Source organism: Erpetoichthys calabaricus, chromosome 5, assembly GCF_900747795.2.
Source record: "Erpetoichthys calabaricus chromosome 5, fErpCal1.3, whole genome shotgun sequence".
NCBI lineage: Eukaryota > Metazoa > Chordata > Cladistia > Polypteriformes > Polypteridae > Erpetoichthys > Erpetoichthys calabaricus.
In genome coordinates, this window is record NC_041398.2 from 87246467 (window position 1) to 87267034 (window position 20568).

Here is a 20568-nt window from a genome sequence, read left to right on the forward strand (position 1 = left end):
GTTAAACACAGTGAGGAAAAGCAAAGATGGGAGAGAATGATTTTGAGGAGAATTTGTGTGTCTGTGAGTCTAGGTGGGGTGTGGAGAATTAAGACCAATAAAGATATGGAGTGGATTGTATGGAAAACCTGGAATACTGGTCAGAAATTAGGTGTGAAGAAGGCTTTTTTTAGGGTAGGGTGGGGGTAGGCAATGTAGAGAAAGTTAGAGGTAAAGATGACTGGACAAACTAGAGGAGAATCTATGAAGAAAGAGTTTAGAGGTGGAAAGTGAGAATAGAAAACAAAAGAATTTGGAAAAGTGTTTTTCTGGAGGCCAGAGTCCTACATGGGCTGTGGAGCAAAAGAAAATGATAATTTTGTCTATTTGATGGTCACAATCTGTCTGCAGCATAAGTTTTTAGGGTTGATGTTGATCGCCATTTCTGAATTTTTTTTCTTTTACATTTTTTCACACTAAGCTCCGCATAATCAGTTATACTGAAGCCTTATGTTTGTATAATAAAGTTGTATTTGTATAGTTAGACTATAGACCACAGGTGTTTGCATGTTCATTTTATATTAACAAAATGAAATTCTGTAGGCTTGTTTTTCAGTGACCATAAAAACACTAAAATAAATAAAATCCTCTTAAAACATACTTTTTGAAACTAATAAAACATGAACAAAAATGTTTCCATAAGACACATGCCATGAAAGAAAATAAAAATTCTTGTCATAATAAAAAGCCATAATTGTAATAAAATGTTCATTTTTATCAAGAAGGTACAAGGCTAACATGCTTAAAAGTTTAAATGTAAAATCGACACATTTGGCTGTTAGGCTAAAAAGCTTATTGTTCAGTAAACAAGAAGGGCAAATTCTTCTTTATCTGTTCTTTTTCTAATTACAAATGTGAGCTGCTATACCAAGCTCGTTCATCATCCACTCTCAGACAAAACGTGTCTGTTTTGAATACAGGACAAATGAAAAACATCTGAACACATTCTTCATTAATTTCTGCTGAAGACATTCCACTCTTTTCTTACTCGCTGCCGTTCCCCTCCATCCACAGAACCATTTCTTAGATTCCCTTTTCACAACTTATTACTCCAACTTCTTTAAGGTAAAAGCCAATATTTATGCTGCCAATCTCGTCAAAAGTCGTACTTTCAGCTCTCAGTTTACAAAAGGTACGTCAGAAAAATGACATGTATGATTCTGTAATTACCATAATGCTTTGCACAGAGGAACAGTAAAACAAAATTATTGTGAAGCTTAGAAAAACAGATTCTACAAAATAGTGAATTTATTGATTACCAATTGAGTCATTTTGGGTGAAAATTATCTAATCTCAATCAGCAGCTAATCAGTCAGAGCATTACTAGTGCAAACTTTTTCATCCTTTTTTTCTCATATTTAAAGTGTTAGAAAACAATGACACCTCAGTTCTTTTTTAGTATTCTTTTTTCGGTTATATTGTTGTCATATGAAGTGCTGAAGTTTTATGAAATTCTTACTTGAATTTACTGAGGGAATGAGCCATTTTTAAATTTAAATTTAAGGACAGTCATGTTCTGACTTACAGCTCCATTGGAGACCGGCCATTTGACTATTTGTTAAACCGGCCTTATGTTGGTCCCAAAGTGTACAGGTGATTGCAGTTGAGGCTCTGTGGTTCTGGTGTTGATCAGTGCTACATATACTTTAACTGCCGGTATGGAGTAGCACAAACTGATCTTCACAAGTCTTAGTGGCTGCATGCAAGTTCTATGTAAGGGAAGGCAGTCTGAACTGAATGTGTAAGAATTTGCCATGTAGAACTTTGCTGATCAGAACATGATTCGTGAAAAGTGACTTCAAAAACTGCTGTGTGGTATGCCCAATCAGTGCCCTAATAATTAGAACTCTGCAAGTGCAATGATACTGTCTACTTATTTCTAGTTTGTGGTCATTTGTTGTTTGCATTATCAGTATGGGAAGGTAGACAGCTAAGAGACTACTACCTCTGCATCTCATCCACCATCTTTCACTGCTTCTATGCAGAGTGTATCATTATATGGCTAGCAGCGCTGTTACACGTACATTTTTAAAAAAAGGTGTATGGCCTATAGTGGCCTGTAGTGTACTGGCTAGTTTTAGCCATTTCCAGACCATTACTACCCCATTGTTTTTCTATGGCCCTCCTCCATAAGTGCAGATGGCCTCAACTTGGTCAGTAAATCGATGCCTGGCTATATTAAGTATAAAAACTTTTATACCTATTTCAAGAGAGCATGTGGATAATTACAGTTCTTGATTATATTGCTTTCTCTCTGTAGGTATGGGACTGTGAAAAAACTTTCATTGAAGTCTTTTTTTAAGAGCAGAAGAACTCCCTTTATTATTGCAGTTAAAAAATAGGACCAAGTTAGATTGTTATTGATGGGAGGATGTCCAATAATCTAAAATTGTAAACTTTCTCAATAGAGGCCCGATTGATGTAAATTGCTGTGTGCCTCGTCTCCAGTTTCTCTAGTCCAAAATCTGTTCATTAAATTTGTCAACATCAAGAGTGAGGCTTTGGTTGTTGTAGCACTTTACAATTCCAGGTCCATCACCTCATCCATGTAGTCTGACATATTATTATTGGTGATCAGGTCTATGACGATAGTGCTCTCAGCAAACTTGGAGGTGAAGTTTGGTCTGTGTCAATCTGCAAAATCAAGAATGAAAAAAGGAATAAAACAGTGGTCACCTTCCAGTCATAAAATCAAAAGTCAAGTTACTGAGACTGTTACTTTTTGCTAATTAAACTTCTACAATTATGGGTGGCACAGTGGCGCAGTGGGTAGTGCTGCTGCCTCGCAGTTGGGAGATCTGGGGACCTGGGTTCGCTTCCCGGGTCCTCCCTGCGTGGAGTTTGCATGTTCTCTCCGTGTCTGCATGGGTTTCCTCCGGGCACTCCGGTTTCCTCCCACAGTCCAAAGACATGCAGGTTAGGTGGATTGGCAATTCTGAATTGGCCCTAGTGTGTGCTTGGTGTGTTTGTGTGTGTCCTGCGGTGGGTTGGCACCCTGCCCAGGATTGGTTCCTGCCTTGTGCGCTGTGTTGGATGGGATTGACTCCAGCGGACCCCTGTGACCCTATGTTCGGATTCAGCGGGTTGGAAAGTGGATGGATGGAACTTCTACAATTTCTCAAATATGTTATCTATCTTAGATTTTTGTGTCAAACAGTTAGATGTACCTGGTTATTTTGAGAACACATGTTCTCAAAAATACACTGTATTGTATTGACCCCCTTCTTTTGACACCCACTGCACGCCCAACCTACCTGGAAAGGGGTCTCTCTTTGAACTGCCTTTCCCAAGGTTTCTTCCATTTTTTCCCTACAAGGTTTTTTTGGGAGTTTTTCCTTGTCTTCTTAGAGAGTCAAGGCTGGGGGGCTGTCAAGAGGCAGGGCCTGTTAAAGCCCATTGCGGCACTTCCTGTGTGATTTTGGACTATACAAAAATAAACTGTATTGTATTGTATTGTATGTTTAAATATAGATGCTTTATAATTAACCTTTGGATGAATAAACAAGTTTAATTTTTTTAAGACACAGTGTCTCTTGTCTAATCCACAGCATAAGAAAACCTAAAATATGAATCACGCAGAGATAGCCCAAGTTCACGCCACTTTTTTTTAATGATCATTACTGTTAAGATTTTTAAAATGGTCTTTAACATTACCATGTATGATGTTAATTTATCATAGTATTTTACTACCTTGCATTTTCAAGCCCATGTATCAAAATGTTATGATCAAAAGTATCCAGTGAAGACTATATAATGATGGTGGCATGTCCTGTATCAATAGAGAAATTATTTACAAGAGTTAAAGCAATTTTTTCAAAATGGTCAATGGAAAAATTTCTCGTAAAGACTGTATTTATTAAGATAAGATTCAAGTTACTCAATTACATTATTCCCTAAATCTTTAGAAAGAAAAGGTACATTTAAAATAGTTTTCCTCTTTTTAAGAATATCATTTGGTGTTTATCGGTGAAATTCACCAAAACGTTTTTCACCATGAATACAGTAATCCCTCCTCCATCGCGGGGGTTGCGTTCCAGAGCCACCCGCGAAATAAGAAAATCCGCGAAGTAGAAACCATATGTTTATATGGTTATTTTTATATTGTCATGCTTGGGTCACAGATTTGCACAGAAACACTGGAGTTTGTAGAGAGACAGGAACGTTATTCAAACACTGCAAACAAACATTTGTCTCTTTTTCAAAAGTTTAAACTGTGCTCCATGACAAGACAGAGATGACAGTTCTGTCTCACAATTAAAAGAATGCAAACATATCTTCCTCTTCAAAGGAGTGCGTGTCAGGAGCACAAAATGTCAGAAACAGAGAGGAAAGCAAACAAATCAATAGGGCTGTTTGGCTTTTAACTATGCGAAGCACCGCCGGTACAAAGCTGTTGAAGGCGGCAGATCACACCCCCTCCGTCAGGAGCAGGGAGAGAGAGAGAGAGACAGAGAAAAACAAACAGTGAAAAATCAATACGTGCCCTTTGAGCTTTTAAGTATGCGAAGCACCGTGCAGCATGTCGCTTCACGAAGCAGCTGCACACAGAAGGTAGCAACGTGAAGATAATCTTTCAGCATTTTTAGACGAGCGTCCGTATCGTCTAGGTGTGCGAACAGCCCCCCTGCTCACACCCCCTACGTCAGGATCAGAGAAAGTCAGCGCAAGAGAGAGAGAGAAAAGTAAGTTGGGTAGCTTCTCAGCCATCTGTCAATAACGTCCCTTGTATGAAATCAACTGGGCAAACCAACTGAGGAAGCATGTACCAGAAATTAAAAGACCTATTGTCCTCAGAAATCCGCGAACCAGCAAAAAATCCGCGATATATATTTAAATATGCTTACATATAAAATCCGTGATAGAGTGAAGCCGCGAAAGGCGAAGCGCGATATAGCGAGGGATCACTGTATGCCGTATTTGCTGGTAACCTTTCTCAACGAACAATTTTCTGGAAATTTGCTATAGGCTGGCTCAGATAAACAGTTTTTCCCAAGCACACCATGATACATTTGTGAGGTCAGCATGACATCACAGAGCTGTAGCAGCTATGCACAGATCTTTCATATAAGCTTACTGTCAGAGAGTATAATGCCTATTGTCACTCTATATGTAGCAATATACCCTGTGCAACACCACATGGCTAATTTGCATACAGAATTAGCCAAGTACTGCCCTTGCAGTCTAAACAAGCCGTAAAGGAGCCCTCCTCCTCTCTTTCCTGGAGTCAGGATGAGGTTGTGTAAAATAATAATAATGAAAGATTTAACAATATTTACAAGGCGATTATAACTTTTTGATGGAAGAAAAAAGTGCAAAACATTTGCACACACAGAAACAAAAAAGTCAATACAGTGGAACCCAGCGCCTTATCTTTAAACAATGGAACTAACCAGTCCCACATTGCCCCTTATTTCTGCGAACAGTGTACAGTATACTTCAAGATTGGAATTTTGTAAGCACAAGGATATATAAAGTATATATTTTTAAATTATTGCTAGTTTCCCTAGCTATTAGCTATTCTTTAATTTCTGCTTTGAAGGAATTAAGAACAATATACTTTAACACTATTTTTTTTTTAATTCTGTGCAATATTAGTTGTACATCTACCGCAAGTGAGTTTTTCAACCATTGTAACAAGGCGCTATGTAAGCGCCCGACCCGACACAGATTGGACGCTGGAGGCACGCATAAAAATAAATAAACTGCTTATTTTCTTCAGCTGGAGGGCACGTCTTCCCCGTGTCCCCCCAGCCACAACACAGTCCCAAGCACAAACTTAAAACACACAAGGTATAGCACCACACTCCTCTCTTCTACCACCACTCCTCCAGAAGCTTTGTCCTCCTCCTCCTGACTCTGGCCGCTGAGTGGTGGTTGCTGGCCCCTTTTATTGGGCACCCGGAAGTGCTCCAAATGTTTCATTGCCAACATCCGGCTTCACTTCCAGGTGTGGCGAAACTAATGCCCAGAAGGGTCCAGCAGCTCCTGCTACAGCACCCCCTGGCATTGCCTGTGGAATCCAACAGGGCTGCACCGAATTCCAAACCCCATGAAGCCGTGGGGGAATCGGAGGCACCACTGCAACCCAGGGAGGCTGCCATCTAGTGTCCAGGGGGAGATACTGGGTTTCCCATCCTTGCTTCCCTGGAAGACATGCTGCAGGGGCGTCCCAGCTGGGCATGGGCCCCGGCCACCTGCCACACCATGTACAGTAAAACCTCTATTATCCATCACTCCATTAATTGTCATTCTCCGTAAACAAAACATTGCACACACCAGTGCCTATTACTGTACTACTACTGCCATGCGTGTACACTGTGAGCTGTGCACATTGGAACAACTCTCCCTTGTGCTAGTGCATAGGGTTCTTCCCCAGCACCACGTGTCATGCCACATTTTGAAATCACAGTGTCAGTTTTTAATCAGATTGTTTAATGGAATTTTGGAAAGTGAGAGGATGTCTGAGGAGTGGAGAAGAAGTGTACTGGTGCCAATATTTAAGAATAAGGGGAATGTTCAGGACTGTAGTAACTACAGGAGGATAAAATTAATGAGCCACAGCATGAAGTTATGGGAAAGAGTAGTGGAAGCTCGGTTAAGAAGTGGGGTAATGATTAGTGAGCAGCAGTATGGTTTCGTGCCAAGAAAGAGCACCACAGATGCGATGTTTGCTTTGAGGGTGTTGATGGAGAAGTATAGAGAAGGCCAGAAGGAGTTGCATTGCGTCTTTGTGGACCTGGAGAAAGCATATGACAGGGTGCCACGAGTGGAGCTGTGGTATTGTATAAGGAATTCGGGAGTGGCAGAGAAGTATGTAAGAGTTGTACAGGATATGTACGAGGTCTGTGTGACCGTGGTGAGGTCTGTGGTAGTAGTGACGGATGCATTCAAGGTGGAGGTGGGATTACATCAGGGATCGGCTCTGAGTCCTTTCTTATTTGCAGTGGTGATGGACAGGTAGACAGACGAGATTAGTCAGGAGTCCCCGTGGACTATGATGTTTGCTTATGACATTGTGATATGTAGCGATAGTAGGGAGCAGGTTGAGAAGACCCTGTAAAGGTGGATATATGCTCTAGAGAGGAGAGGAATGAAGGTCAGTAGGAACAAGACAGAATACATATGTGTAAATGAGAGGGAGGTCAGTGGAATGGTGAGGATGCAAGGAGTAGACGTGGCGAAGGTGGATGAGTTTAAATACTTGGGATCAACAGAACAGAGTAATGGGGATTGTGGAAGAGAGGTGAAAAAGAGAGTGCAGGCAGGGTGGAATGGATGGAGTAGAGTGCCAGGAGTGATTTGTGACAGACGGATATCAGCAAGAATGAAAGGGCAGGTCTACAGGACGGTCGTGAGACCAGCTATGTTATATGGGTTGGAGACGGTGGCACTGACCAGACAGCAGTTAAAGATGCTAAGATTTGCATTGGGTGTGACGAGGATGGATAGGATTAGAAATGAGTACATTAGAGGGTCAGCTCAAGTTGAACGGTTGGGAAACAAAGTCAGAGAGGCAAGATTGCGTTGGTTTGGACATGTGCAGAGGAGAGATGCTGAGTATATTGGGAGAAGGATGCTAAGGATAGTGCTGCCAGGCAAGAGAAAAAGAGGAAGGCATAAGAGAAGGTTAATGGATGTGGTGAGAGAGGACATGCAGGTGATGGGTGTAACAGAACAAGATGCAGAGGACAGAAAGATATGGAAGAAGATAATCCTCTGTGGCAACCCCTAACGGGAGCAGCTGAAAGAAGAAGAAGTTACTTACCTTCTCTTTTGTTATGACTAATCTACCATACATTGTAATGGCTGATAAAACATATGTGTGTAGTGTTGGAATTGTCACAAAAAATTTTAATTATTAAACATGAACAAAATGGTTAAGTATTGGTTCAAATTACGGAGTATGAAGAACAACAGTAAACGATATAAAGCATGATGCCAAAAATAGAAATTGTGTGGAGAATGTAAACCACTGATGGTGTTGTTATTCTGTATTAATGTAAATTTTTCTTTTTAAATTCTGTTATGTTTTGTTAATATGTTATGACAGGCAGCTTGTGATGATCTGTGCAGGTGTAGAAAGGGTGTAATGAATGCTGTAAGTCATGGGATTGGGTGAAGGGCTTCTGTTCTGTAAGGGGCGGACATGCCTCTTAGGAGATTCATGACAGGAGAAAAAGGAAGTTGCGGTGGAAGGAAGTTTTTAGTAGGGAGTCAGGGGACAATAAGCAGGAGTGTTTGCAGTATAGAGATAAAAAGAACTTAACTGGTAGGAAATAAACTGACTGGTAGGGAAAGCTTTCTTTTATTGTTGTGTTTTTTTCCATAACCCAGATGAGAAAGGGCACTGTTTGTTATGGAACGAAGACTTTAAATTAAACGTAGTGTCATAAGAATGAGTCATAGATATCATAAAAGTGGCTTTGGGGCAGCCACCCGTATATTGTTTCCTGGCTGCAAAAGTTAATATGAAATAAGCATGATGTGCATAGAACAGAGTCCAAAACAGAACTGAGTGGCCTTGAAACAAAATGGCCGTTTTAAGCAAGAGTAGGGGAAATGACATCACTAGCACCGGAACTGGAAGTGATGTTGTCGTGACCAGAAGTAACGTCAACGTTGGCGCCAGACGTGATGTCGTCGTGACAGGAAGTGACATCATCAGTGTCGGAATCAAGCGGGATTTCCCGGGAATGGTCTGTAAGAGACAGAGAAACAGTCAGCACACTCCACCACCCCCTGGTCTGGTGTAGAATTCCTATTATTTAGACCCTTTAGCTATTTCCCATGCGCACATGTGTGACAGTAGAAAACTCCAGTACCAATGAGTTATATTTGCTTATTGCGTTAGACATTACAATATTATATGAATTAATTAATTTCATCTTATACTAATAAAAGGCAAAGCCCTCACTGACTCACTCATCACTAATTCTCCAACTTCCCGTGTAGGTAGAAGGCTGAAATTTGGCAGGCTCATTCCTTACAGCTTACTTACAAAAGTTAAGCAGGTTCCATTTCAAAATTCTACATGTAATGGTCATATCGGTCGACAACATCCGCCATGTTAAACTTTTGTATTTATGGCCCCATCTTCACGAAATTTGGTAGGCGGCTTCCCTGCGCTACCAAAATCAACGTACATACTTATTTCGGAAGCTGTTAGAAAACAGTAAAAAGGAGGTGTGTCAGACGTCGCCGTACATTTTCTGATGCAGCTAGATGGAAGCAACTTCATGAAGCTGCCGCCAAATACTCGCAGAAAAATCTGAAAGTTCATAGACACGCTGTCGCTAAATACTCGCTGGCAAATCCACAAGTTCATAGAGATGCTGTCACTAAATACTCGCAGGCAAATCCACAAGTTAATAGAGCTTCTGTTTCTAGGTACGATCCCAATAATGAAAAGCGGCTCATACAAATGCAGCAAAACAATACACATTGGATCCATGGATGTTGACTGTGAGTATTGTCAAGCTCATAGGTGGAAATGCGAGTCTCCTGGTTTGTGCTGTAATGGTGGTAAACTCACTCTCACTCCTTTACATAAGCTTCCTGACCTTCTTGAGGTCCTGTTAAATGGCGAACATCCTCAAAGTGAGCATTTCTTGAACAACAGTTGAAAGTCCAACAGTGCATTTCAAATGATGTCATTTGGTGCTAACCAAATCATTGAGGGAAATTTTATGCCTTCATTTAAAGTCCAGGGACAAGTGTATCACTTGATTGTCAGTCTTTTACCTATGCCGACTGAGGAACACAAATTTTTACAACTTTATTTCGTCCAGGACGATGAAAAGGAAGCACAAATGCGGTGCGCTAATAGACCGTCCGTCGCTCCGGTCTCTTCATTCCCTTCCTTGCTTCGCCACGGTATTCACATCTCCCTGCTGATAACTGCAGCCTTTTTATTTAATCCACGGCTTCTCCGCTGTTTTATTGTTCGTTTATTACGATTAAAGTTATTGTGTAGGTATTTTACACTTAGTTTACATTGTTCAGGTACGCATTTCCTTTATTGTTCCAACCATACCCCCATTAACATGTCTATCGAGGTGATTACCATCGATCAAACAGCTGTCACTTACCGAGTGGTTTCCATGCCCGGAGATGGCGCCTGCCTTTTCCATTCTCTGTTTTACATATTGCACAGCCATATCAGGCTCACTCTTGATATCCGGAGGAAGATTGTGTCTTATGTATTGAATGACTGGGACAGGTTTAAGGTGTGGACTGATGACGGTACAGGAGATAATTATACTAATTATTATTAGAAAATGAAAAAAAAAGCATTATCATTTTTTATACGTTTAGCAAGAAAAGGGACAGTCAGGGAACAGGACAAATCAGACCAGGGGCTTTTTGATTGAAAAATACATAACTTTAGGCACCATCTTTTTTAAAAGGAGGGGGTTGGCTGCATTGCTCCCCAGTCCTAAAGTTGGAAGAGCACTGCTCCCCAATCCTAGAGCGATGTTAGAGATAAATTGTAATTGTAAAAACTGAAATAAAAAGTCCACACTGTATGTGCTTGAGCCTATACATTGATACAGGTTACTTAAAAGAGGATCTGTTCTTGAACCCTCATCATAATAAGTAGCCTGCAAAATCAGAATCTTAACAAATCAGTGACATAAACCATCCATGAAAATAACCATACTAGCCCAATATGTTAACAAAATTTGAAGCAATTAAAATATAATCTTAATCTTTAATCATTGATCCATGATTGTTTACTGTGTCTGTTTACTAAGATCACAATATCACCATTCACTCAATACAGAAAGTCAGAGAATTTTTCAAATACAGTAATCCCTCCTCCATCGCGGGGGTTGCGTTCCAGAGCCACCCGCGAAATAAGAAAATCCGCGAAGTAGAAACCATATGTTTATATGGTTATTTTTATATTGTCATGCTTGGGTCACAGATTTGCGCAGAAACACAGGAGGTTGTAGAGAGACAGGAACGTTATTCAAACACTGCAAACAAAAATTTGTCTCTTTTTCAAAAGTTTAAACTGTGCTCCATGACAAGACAGAGATGACAGTTCTGTCTCACAATTAAAAGAATGCAAACATATCTTCCTCTTCAAAGGAGTGCGTGTCAGGAGCACAGAATGTCACATAGATAGAGAAAACAATCTCTAGCAAACAAATCAATAGGGCTGTTTGGCTTTTAAGTATGCGAAGTACCGCGGCACAAAGCTGTTGAAGGCGGCAGCTCACACCCCCTCCGTCAGGAGCAGAGAGAGAGAGAGATAGAGAGAGACAGAGTTTGTTTTTCAGTCAAAAATCAATACGTGCCCTTTGAGCTTTTAAGTATGCGAAGCACCGTGCAGCATGTCGTTTCAGGAAGCTGCTGCACAAAAGGTAGCAACGTGAAGATAATCTTTCAGCATTTTTAGATGAGCGTCCGTATCGTCTAGGTGTGCGAACAGCCCCCCTGCTCAATCCCCATAAGTCAGGATCAGAGAAAGTCAGCGCAAGAGAGAGAGAAGAGTAAGCAATCTAGCTTCTCAGCCATCTGCCAATAGCGTCCCTTGTATGAAATCAACTGGGCAAACCAACTGAGGAAGCATGTACCAGAAATTAAAAGACCCATTGTCCGCAGAAATCCGCGAACCAGCAAAAAATCCGCGATATATATTTAAATAAGCTTACATATAAAATCCGCGATGGAGTGAAGCCGCGAAAGGCGAAGCGCGATATAGCGAGGGATCACTGTATGAACTTTTTAGTGAACCAGGATGAGCATGAAGATTGTCATCAATGAATTCATAAATAGTAGTGAAAAGATAATATTTATTAAATTTGGACATGAGTTTTAATGTAAACACATGTCAAAAATACTTATATTTTGACTTTGAATGAATTTTTTTTTTAGCAATGCAGTCAAAGAGTTGCAATAATATTGTGTTGATTGTTCAATTTTATTTGTCTGCATTTGTGTCTACTGTGCTACTCCAGCTGAATGATTATTGTTATTATTGATGTGGCTGCTGTATCTTACAAAATAAACACAGCAAATACATGTTGAAAAATGTACATAAATCTTGCACAAACATTACCTATAAATCAAGCCTAAATAAATTTAAAAAATACAAAGTGGCTTACAGTGCCTTTCAAAAAATATTCAAAACCTCAGCTATGTTGGTATTAAAGACTACTTCGCCGCTGCGAAGCACGGGTATTTTGCTAGTTAATACTATATTTTGTTAATATAGTTTTGTTTTGTTAAGTAAATATGACTATTCACTAAGCTAATCTATCATTTTTAAGGTAGCTGTTCTGTTATCTGTCTTTTCTCTTATCCATCATGGCCTCAGTCCCAACCCCTGACAGATCGAGTTTTTACCGTATTTGGAATTTTGTCTTAGGGAATGGTAATAGTTAGTTATTATTTTTTTTTAAATCATGTAAGATTTGCCTTTCTTTCAACATTATAAATTTACTTAGGTGATAGGTGCAAGGAATGACTAATATGATACAGTGCTACTAGATGTGGAAGGTGATTACTCATTTGTAACCTTCTGTTATCTATTTTTTTATTACAAAAATAATAAAGTCATTGCTATTGCTATCAAGTGGATTATCAAGTATATTTAAATAGTTAATTGCTAAGCATATAATTTTAGTGTAGTGTTAATTTTTATTCATATCTGTACCTGACCTTTGTTAGTAATCTCTTTATGAATGTATTTACAGAATAAAATTCTATAGTAAAAATTTGAATGTAAAAGAAAATTAAAACAATACAAATTTTTTGTTAAAATATTGCATTAAACTACAAATCACACACATTTTTGTTGCTGTTAACCAGCAATGAGTTGAACAAATAAGACACTTCAAAAAGAGTATAAGCAGTATCTTCCTAAGAAATATCAGAAAAAATAGTCATAGTTTTTAAATGACAATAAAGATGAGTAACCCTAGTTAGTAATCTTAAGTAAAAGTAGATGTAAGTGGAAACAGATGACAATGAAAGTCTGCAGTCACAGAAGTCAATGTTTTACATTGCTTTATCAAGACATGCCTAAGTTGAAAAAATTAGTGTGAACTTAAAAAAAAAAGTTAAAGACACCTTAATGCTTGTAAATGTTTACAAGATAAAATACAATACTCGCATTAAGTCACAACTTCCTCATTCAATAATACTTACTTCTGTCTCTCACTCCAGTGGTCATGGCTTCATTTGCCACATATTGTTTTCTCTGCCACCATCTCTCCCCATTCTGTATGTCAAAAGTTTATGCATTGACTTCACCCAGCAAGGAACAGAGGAACAAAGAGATCATCAATGCAGTGGTCTCCTAATTAATGTAAAAGGTTACTGAGATTAGTTATAGTGAGGGCTGCAAGGGGTGTTTCTTCTGGCCCCAGTCATCTTCTTCTTCATTCAGGCTAGTGCTCATTCTCGGGTTATACCAGTGGTGGGCCATGCTTTTTTTCACCTAGGCCTTCAGTGGTGTCCTACCTGAATTTTATCCACCTCTTAACACCATCATTATGATGCCACTACTATAGAAACCATCAATATTATACAGAAGCGCATCATAACAGGGTGTTACATCACAGACAAGTATCTCATGTCGCGAGAATGAATGCCATTACTAAAGCAAGAAACACAATTAGCACAATTTAACAAGTCTCCTTTCACTGCAGCAACAGATGCACCACATACATCATTTCTAGCAGAAGCATCAGTTTCAACTTTATAAAATTACAAAAAAGTATAAAAAATATAAATAAAATGCATTGTACTCACCAAAAATACTGATTATTTCTACACAAAATCCATCCCCGTTTCTTTTCTCAAGAACAGTTCAGTCACTCTGTTGTACAGGTTATCTGTACGTTTCAGTTCCAAAAATAAGTCCTTTTTGATCGCCCTGAAGGCTAATACTGAAAGTCGAGTCTGTCTAGCCATATTTCTGGCATAAGTTTTAATTTGCTTCAGGGCTGAGAATGTCCGCTTGACAGAAACACTGGACATGGGGATAATCAGCGCAAAACATGCCAATTTGTACAGCTGCCCCATGCTCTCACCCTGATTTTTCTACTGAAGGAAATCAGGGAGATCAGCAGGACTTTTCCCTTTAAAATCAGTCATATAGTCAGTTATGTTTTTAGACAGAATAGTGCTTTGTGACTCTGCATTAATCTGGAGAAGGCTGTGTGCTTTCATTGTGTTCCCTAAACGGAAATTCCTGTTTACCCAAAAATATGAAGCAATCTATCAGTATTTTCAATATTTCCCTATTTTTCTTCACCCTTTCGTTGTGGAGCTCCATTTCCCCACACACTTGTTCGTTGAGCTGTAGATCCACTCAGGTTTCCCCAAAAGCATTCAAAAGCACTGTCACTTGTAAGTGTCTGGTTGTGCTTTGGTGTCGCACTGCTGGTTAGACAACTCGTCTGCAAATCCAGTGTTGCTCTAAACACTAAGTCGATCTGTTGTAAATAACAGGCATTCCCAGCAATATAGGGTGGTCCAGATCTAACTATGCAACTTTTAATGCAATGCAATGCAATAATTGCATAATTAGATCTGGACCACCCTGTACAATTTGCAGTGCTCCACGGTGGCATGCTTGTAGTAACTGGAGTGAAAGTGGTGGACAAACCCTTTCCCTGGCTGGGACATGCTTGCTAGCTTTGGGGTTGGCTGATCTTTTCTCATGATATCCAGGTTTTCTTGAAAAGTACGTCTTGAAAATTACTTTGTAAGTATATCTGCGACCAAATCAGTTTCCTCTCCTCTGTCAGCCATTATGGGTTGAAAAAACAGCAATTAAATGTACATAAATATCTTTTAGCTTGAGCAGGTTGCTACAGATAGCTCTCTGACCATCCAATCACAGGACGTGAAAATGCTGATGTTATCATATGCCTGCTAGATGGTCCCCAATTTCCCCAGTTCAAAATCTGATTGGTTCAAGCAACATTTTCATTGCCTTCTATTTTAAGCTTCAGGCACCCGCACTGTTGATTCTGAAGGCTCAAGCCAGATATCTTTTACCCTCGCAACACATGATGGCTGAAATATCTATCCATCCGATATCCAACCCGCTATATCCTAGCTACAGGGTCACGGGGGTCTGCTGGAGCCAATCCCAGCTAACACAGGGCGCAAGGCAGGAAACAAACCCTGGGCAGGGCGATTGGATAAAAACTGTTAACATAAACATACACTACTGGAAACAGCGCAATCAAGGGAAAAGCTGTGAAATAAAGAGAATAGAATATTGGGAATTATTTAATACACATTAGTGGAAAAATGTATTAATGAAAAATAAATAAATAAACCACAAATCAGTGATTTTGACTTGTGTTTAGGCCAGCAGAGAAGCCTTAGTGGCCTTGATGGCCCACCACTAGGTTTCACTATCAAATGACTGTAAATGAAAACATCTGTCTTTGAATAAAGTCCAAAAGAATAAGAAGCTGTTGAGCTATTAATAGTAATAGCATAGTCTATATAAAACTGAAAGTGTTGCCAGTTCATTCACTTTGGATTCAATTTTTTTGCCTTCTTTAAAATGAAAACCAAAATTATGCCAGAGTACTTTACTATATTGGAGTTGGCTTAATCTGACAAAATTAGCAATTGAGAAAAATCTCTAAAACAGACATCTATACACCTTTACATTTATTTGTTAATAAAATGTTCAGAAATGTTGTTGTTGTTGTATGTAGCTCTGATAGAAGCACAAATAAGACTTCTAATTTGTTTTTGTTTCTACTAGAGAGTATACTTTGAATGCTATAGTGTGCATCTCTTTAGATCTTAATGTTCTTAACGATAAAAAGTTATTTTTTAGAACTGGTAAAGATAAATCGGGCTTCCCTGACCATGTGAGCATTTGTATAAGATTATTTGTAAAAGGAAGGTAGATTTTTTTTCTCTGGGTGAAAGCTTCATAACAGTATTTTATGTTTAATTACCAGATAGCACGGGGTGCAGTGATTACGACTGCCACCTTACAGCTCCAAAATATTCAGTTGGGATCGCAAATGGACCATTGTCTTTGTGAATTTTTCACATTTTCTCTATGATTACATGGGGATTCTTCAGGTAGATTCTTCAGAAATGGACAAATAAAGAAATTACACTAATAGATTTTCATTAATCAGGAACACAGTGGGTCTATTTCAAATTAAGGAGTTTGATATTAATTTATCGCATTTCATACAGCTGACATTTCAAATATTTTTTTTTGTTAAACTTGTCATGAATTAATTTCTTGAAGACCTATTATCATTTTAATAATTTTGTTTGATTTTCTATACATCTATATTTGTATTTATAGACTTAACTGTAAACTTAACTGAAAATTATAAAATGAATACAAGCAACTGTTTTGCTTATAAACAAAAAAATGGCTGTTTCATGTAATCTTTTACCTTGACATCAAAATGAAGTTTGATTTATATGCTGTGTGTTTATGCCATTTGAATAGTCTGACTAAATGTTTTTCTTTATTCAGGTAAATCTTGCCCAGCTGTTGAGAGATGCCCGTGAGCAAAGTAAACAACTGGCAGATGAAATGAAGGAGCTGAAGCAGCGATTGGCAGAAGCCCAGGGGGATAACAAGGTTTGCATTTATTAATCCCTCAAAAAGCAACTCACTGCATATTTTTGTTATGGCAATGTGCAAAGATCTGTCTTTTCCTTTTACTCAACTTTTTTACATTTTTATTTCCCCGTTTTTGCATTTTAGAAGGTAAAGTACAGTGTTGTATATTAATGTTCTTCATAATTTATCCATTAATATTTTAGATTTGTTTTCCTGTTCAAAACTTTCAGCGTTAACTTGAAAGACACTCAATGCTATAGTTCTGTTAAAATTTTGTTACAGTGTTGGTAGCTCAGGGGAAGGTTTGAGGATCTTAACTTAACATCATTAATCATTAACTTAATATCATAAATATGTTTCCCAAATTTTAGTCATTAATTTGGCGTAGTCTGAGGTGTGAGCACTGTTCAGTATTTTTTAACAGATATTGTTGCTGGATAATATACATTATAAAAAATAAGGAAAGTCATTGTTTGTGATTATGCTTAGGTACGCTATCATTGCTGCACCAGACCTGCCAAACCCAATTTTATGGCTTCAGGGAATTAAGCATTTCTCTTCAGCACTTCATGCAAGGCAGCATTGCATCATTTATGCCTTTGCTATCCGAAAAAAAAAGGAAAGATAATATTTGCTTAAGAGCATAGATGGTGTTGTATCTAGAATTTAACCAAGAGAACAAGAGAGAGACAGGAATATACACCTACCGACTTTCCATAGTTTGTTTTTTATTATTTTTTGTAATATAATAATATGCAGATAAATACTTGTCAGAATACCAGTAAAATGTAGCAGTAAAATTCTTGTACTGTATTTATGTATGTATGTATGCATGTATACAGTATCATAAATTGCATACTTAAAAATATATAAAAAAAATATATGCACTTAAACTTCTGATTAGTGGACAGACACCATACAACTATGGCACATCATAACATCTGCAGGATATGCTGTTGTTAAGGTGACTTATGTTTTCTGATTTGCATTAATTTATTCTGTAGTTTGGATAGTGGACAATCTAGCCTTCCAAGGTCAAGTGACTATGTGAGGTAAATTTCTGTTTACATATTATCTATGCTTGGATTTATTTCACACATGTATTAGTTAATCCAGACCCCAAACACACATTGATAATATACAGTACTGGTCAAAAGTTTTAGAACACCTCAGTTTTTTCATTTTTAATGGAAATGCAGTTTAATGTCTTAATGTTTCATGAAATCAAGGCATAGAACAAATAAACAATGGCAAATAAAAAATAACTTAAGGAATCATTAAGTGTACAAAATTTTATTCAAATTTTTCGTTCATCAAAGTAGCCACTTTTACTGATATAACAGCCAAACTGTGGTAAACTTTTTGATTCAGAATGCCAGTCACTCTGTGCAAGTCACCAACTCTGCCTCCAGCAAAAGAACCAAAGACCATCACACTTCCTCCTCCATGTTTGACAGTTGGTGTCACACACTGAGGAGCCATCCTTTCCCCAACTTGACATTGTAGAAACACCCTTTGTGATGAACTGAACATTTCAGATTTTCATTTATTGGTCCACAAGACTTTCTTCCAGTCTGCAGTAATCCACTGCCAGTATTTCAAGGCCCTATTTTGTCTATTAAGGGATATCTTTCTTACTGCCTGTCAAAACTGCAGCACAAAGTCTCCCCTTCACAGTAGAAAATGAGACTTGCTTTTTTTGACCACTGTTAAGCTGTGCGTAAAGCTATTTTGCTGTGAGGCACCTATCACACAAGCTGGTTACCCTCAAAAACTTGTTTTTTGATTAGGTTTTGACTTTGAGTTTCTTCCTATCATAGTTCCGTCCAGTTTCCAATTGCCTTTGCATTGTGTAGGATACCATATTCGCTGACAATTTGTTTTTTTACTTTACAATTTCTCTAAATGAAAGACCTGCAATTCCAAGGATAATAATGCTCAGCCTCATTTCATTTGTTAATTGCCATTTTCATGCCATTATCACTGGAACTTACAACTTTCTACAGTGTAATATTGTCCAAGTATTTGTAACCTATTAGTTGTTCCCTGAAGAAGGCCCAATTGTAATATTCTGAAATGTCCTTTTTTTCAGTTTTTTGCTAACCTAAACTATAAATTTAAACCTCTGCCAGTTTACTGCTTATCTTTTCACCATTTTAGGTCATTCATTGCATTTCAGCTGATTAATTTGAAGATAAACTTGAAAAACTGAGATGTTCTTCTTTTGACCAGTAGTGTATATAAAAAGCATAAAGGTTTATCTGAACCCATTTGCAGTGGCTTTTGTGAAATTTCACATATTATTATACAATCGACCCTTGATATACGACCGGCCTGACATGCGAACAACTTGATTTACGACCAAAATTTTTATTTTGATTTACAACCAACATCTTGCGTTACGACCTGAATGTGGTCACGTGTATCCGCTTGCGCGATTGTAAACAAACAGCCGAGAGCGTTAGTAAGCGTCAGTCGGAGCCCAGATACATGTGTTTGTGGAAGTAATTTCGGTCAGTGCAGTGATTTTTCTATATACAGGTAAAATTCTGTTACAACGAATATCTTTACAACAAAATTTTCATTACAGCGAAGTGTTTTTATGTTCCCGACAGTTTCCCCGTATGATGCAAGTCTATAGAAATCTCGTTACTACAAAGTACATTCAGCAGATACTTTCATTACAATGAAGTGCCCTAAAGACCTTGAAATGCTTGAATGAATCATTCACAGAGCAGTTAATTCTGTACCGCAGCTCAGTTGTGCACAACAACCCCCCCAAACAGAAACACTGTAAATTTTTTTTTTCTTCTGACTTTCCTAGTAGTTTTTTTTTTGCCTTTTTTTATTTCCTGCGGATTTCAGTGATACCTTTTACTTATTGCTCGTCAACATTTGAAAAACATCCATTGGAATTTAACTCATTGTCACCCTCCTATAGAAACGGCAGACACGAAAAAACGATAACAGTTCATATTAGAAAAAAAACTTTACATTTTTTGCAGCTCTCGATTGCGGCAAAAAGAAAAAAAGACGTTGCCAGTGAATTCAGAATTTCGCTATCACTATCGACGCTGTCAACTTTCTTGAAAGACGGAGCAAAAAAAGAAGAAAAATCTTGGGTTGCAGAACGTATGTGAACTGCTGCATTTGAAGACGTCGAAAAAGCAGTTTTTATGTGGTTCAGTGATGCGCGTTCAAGAAACATTACTATTAATGCGGCACTAATTCAAGAAAATGTCAGGTTTGTAAACTCTCTTGAGACCTCCCCCAACTAGACGACACGCCGAAGAGCGTCCCGAAGTCCAAACTCCGCGTCTATGGAAGACTGTTTATCTGTTGCTGGGGCAACAGCCGGCTCAAAGCTGTGCTGAGTCTCTCAGCCAAAGCAAACAGAAAAAATATCGATGGGTGATATGCAAGGAACATTGTAAATGCAGGTAACAGGTAACTTGATCACTGATCTGCTGTGTCTGTGTATAGCAGAATGGCAGATCACGCTACAATAAATAAGTGTGACTTTCCTGTTTCAAGCTGAATAAAGCTGGTTTTGCTAAAGTACTGAGACTCAACCTCGTGTTTTGGGGAGCAGGACAGGGACTTATAGCGCGACCCCGATCTTTTATGATTTGCTTCTGTGTCGCTTCACTGCAGCGCTATGAGTCTGTTGTTACCCTGCCCGGCAACGGACAAACAAGCTTCCACAGACGCGGCAATCGCGCTTCAGGACGCACTTCAGCGTGTTGTTCCCATTGAGTGGGGAGTGGGCGGGGGGGGTGTCTCAAAAGAGTTCAGAAACCTCACAATATGAAGAAAAAAAAAAAGATGATTCAGCTTCTGATTGATAAGTGTGCTGCCCATAACATGCTTCCACATTTAAATAAAGTTCCAGTTGAATTCCTCCCACCCAAGTGCACTGCAGCGCTTCAGCCATTGGATTTGGGCATCATTCG

General features: G+C 38.6%; 1 protein-coding gene across 4 annotated transcripts in view; it reads left to right on the forward strand.

Moving 5' to 3' along the window:
- ccdc149a (coiled-coil domain containing 149a) overlaps positions 1 to 20568 on the forward strand; it is a 142470-nt gene that overhangs the window by 36728 nt on the left and 85174 nt on the right. For all 4 annotated transcript variants that reach the window (XM_051928632.1, XM_051928633.1, XM_028801747.2 and 1 more), the window contains exon 4: positions 16526 to 16633. In XM_051928632.1, the coding sequence (XP_051784592.1) occupies positions 16526 to 16633 (108 nt within the window). The remainder of the gene's footprint in view (positions 1 to 16525; positions 16634 to 20568) is intronic.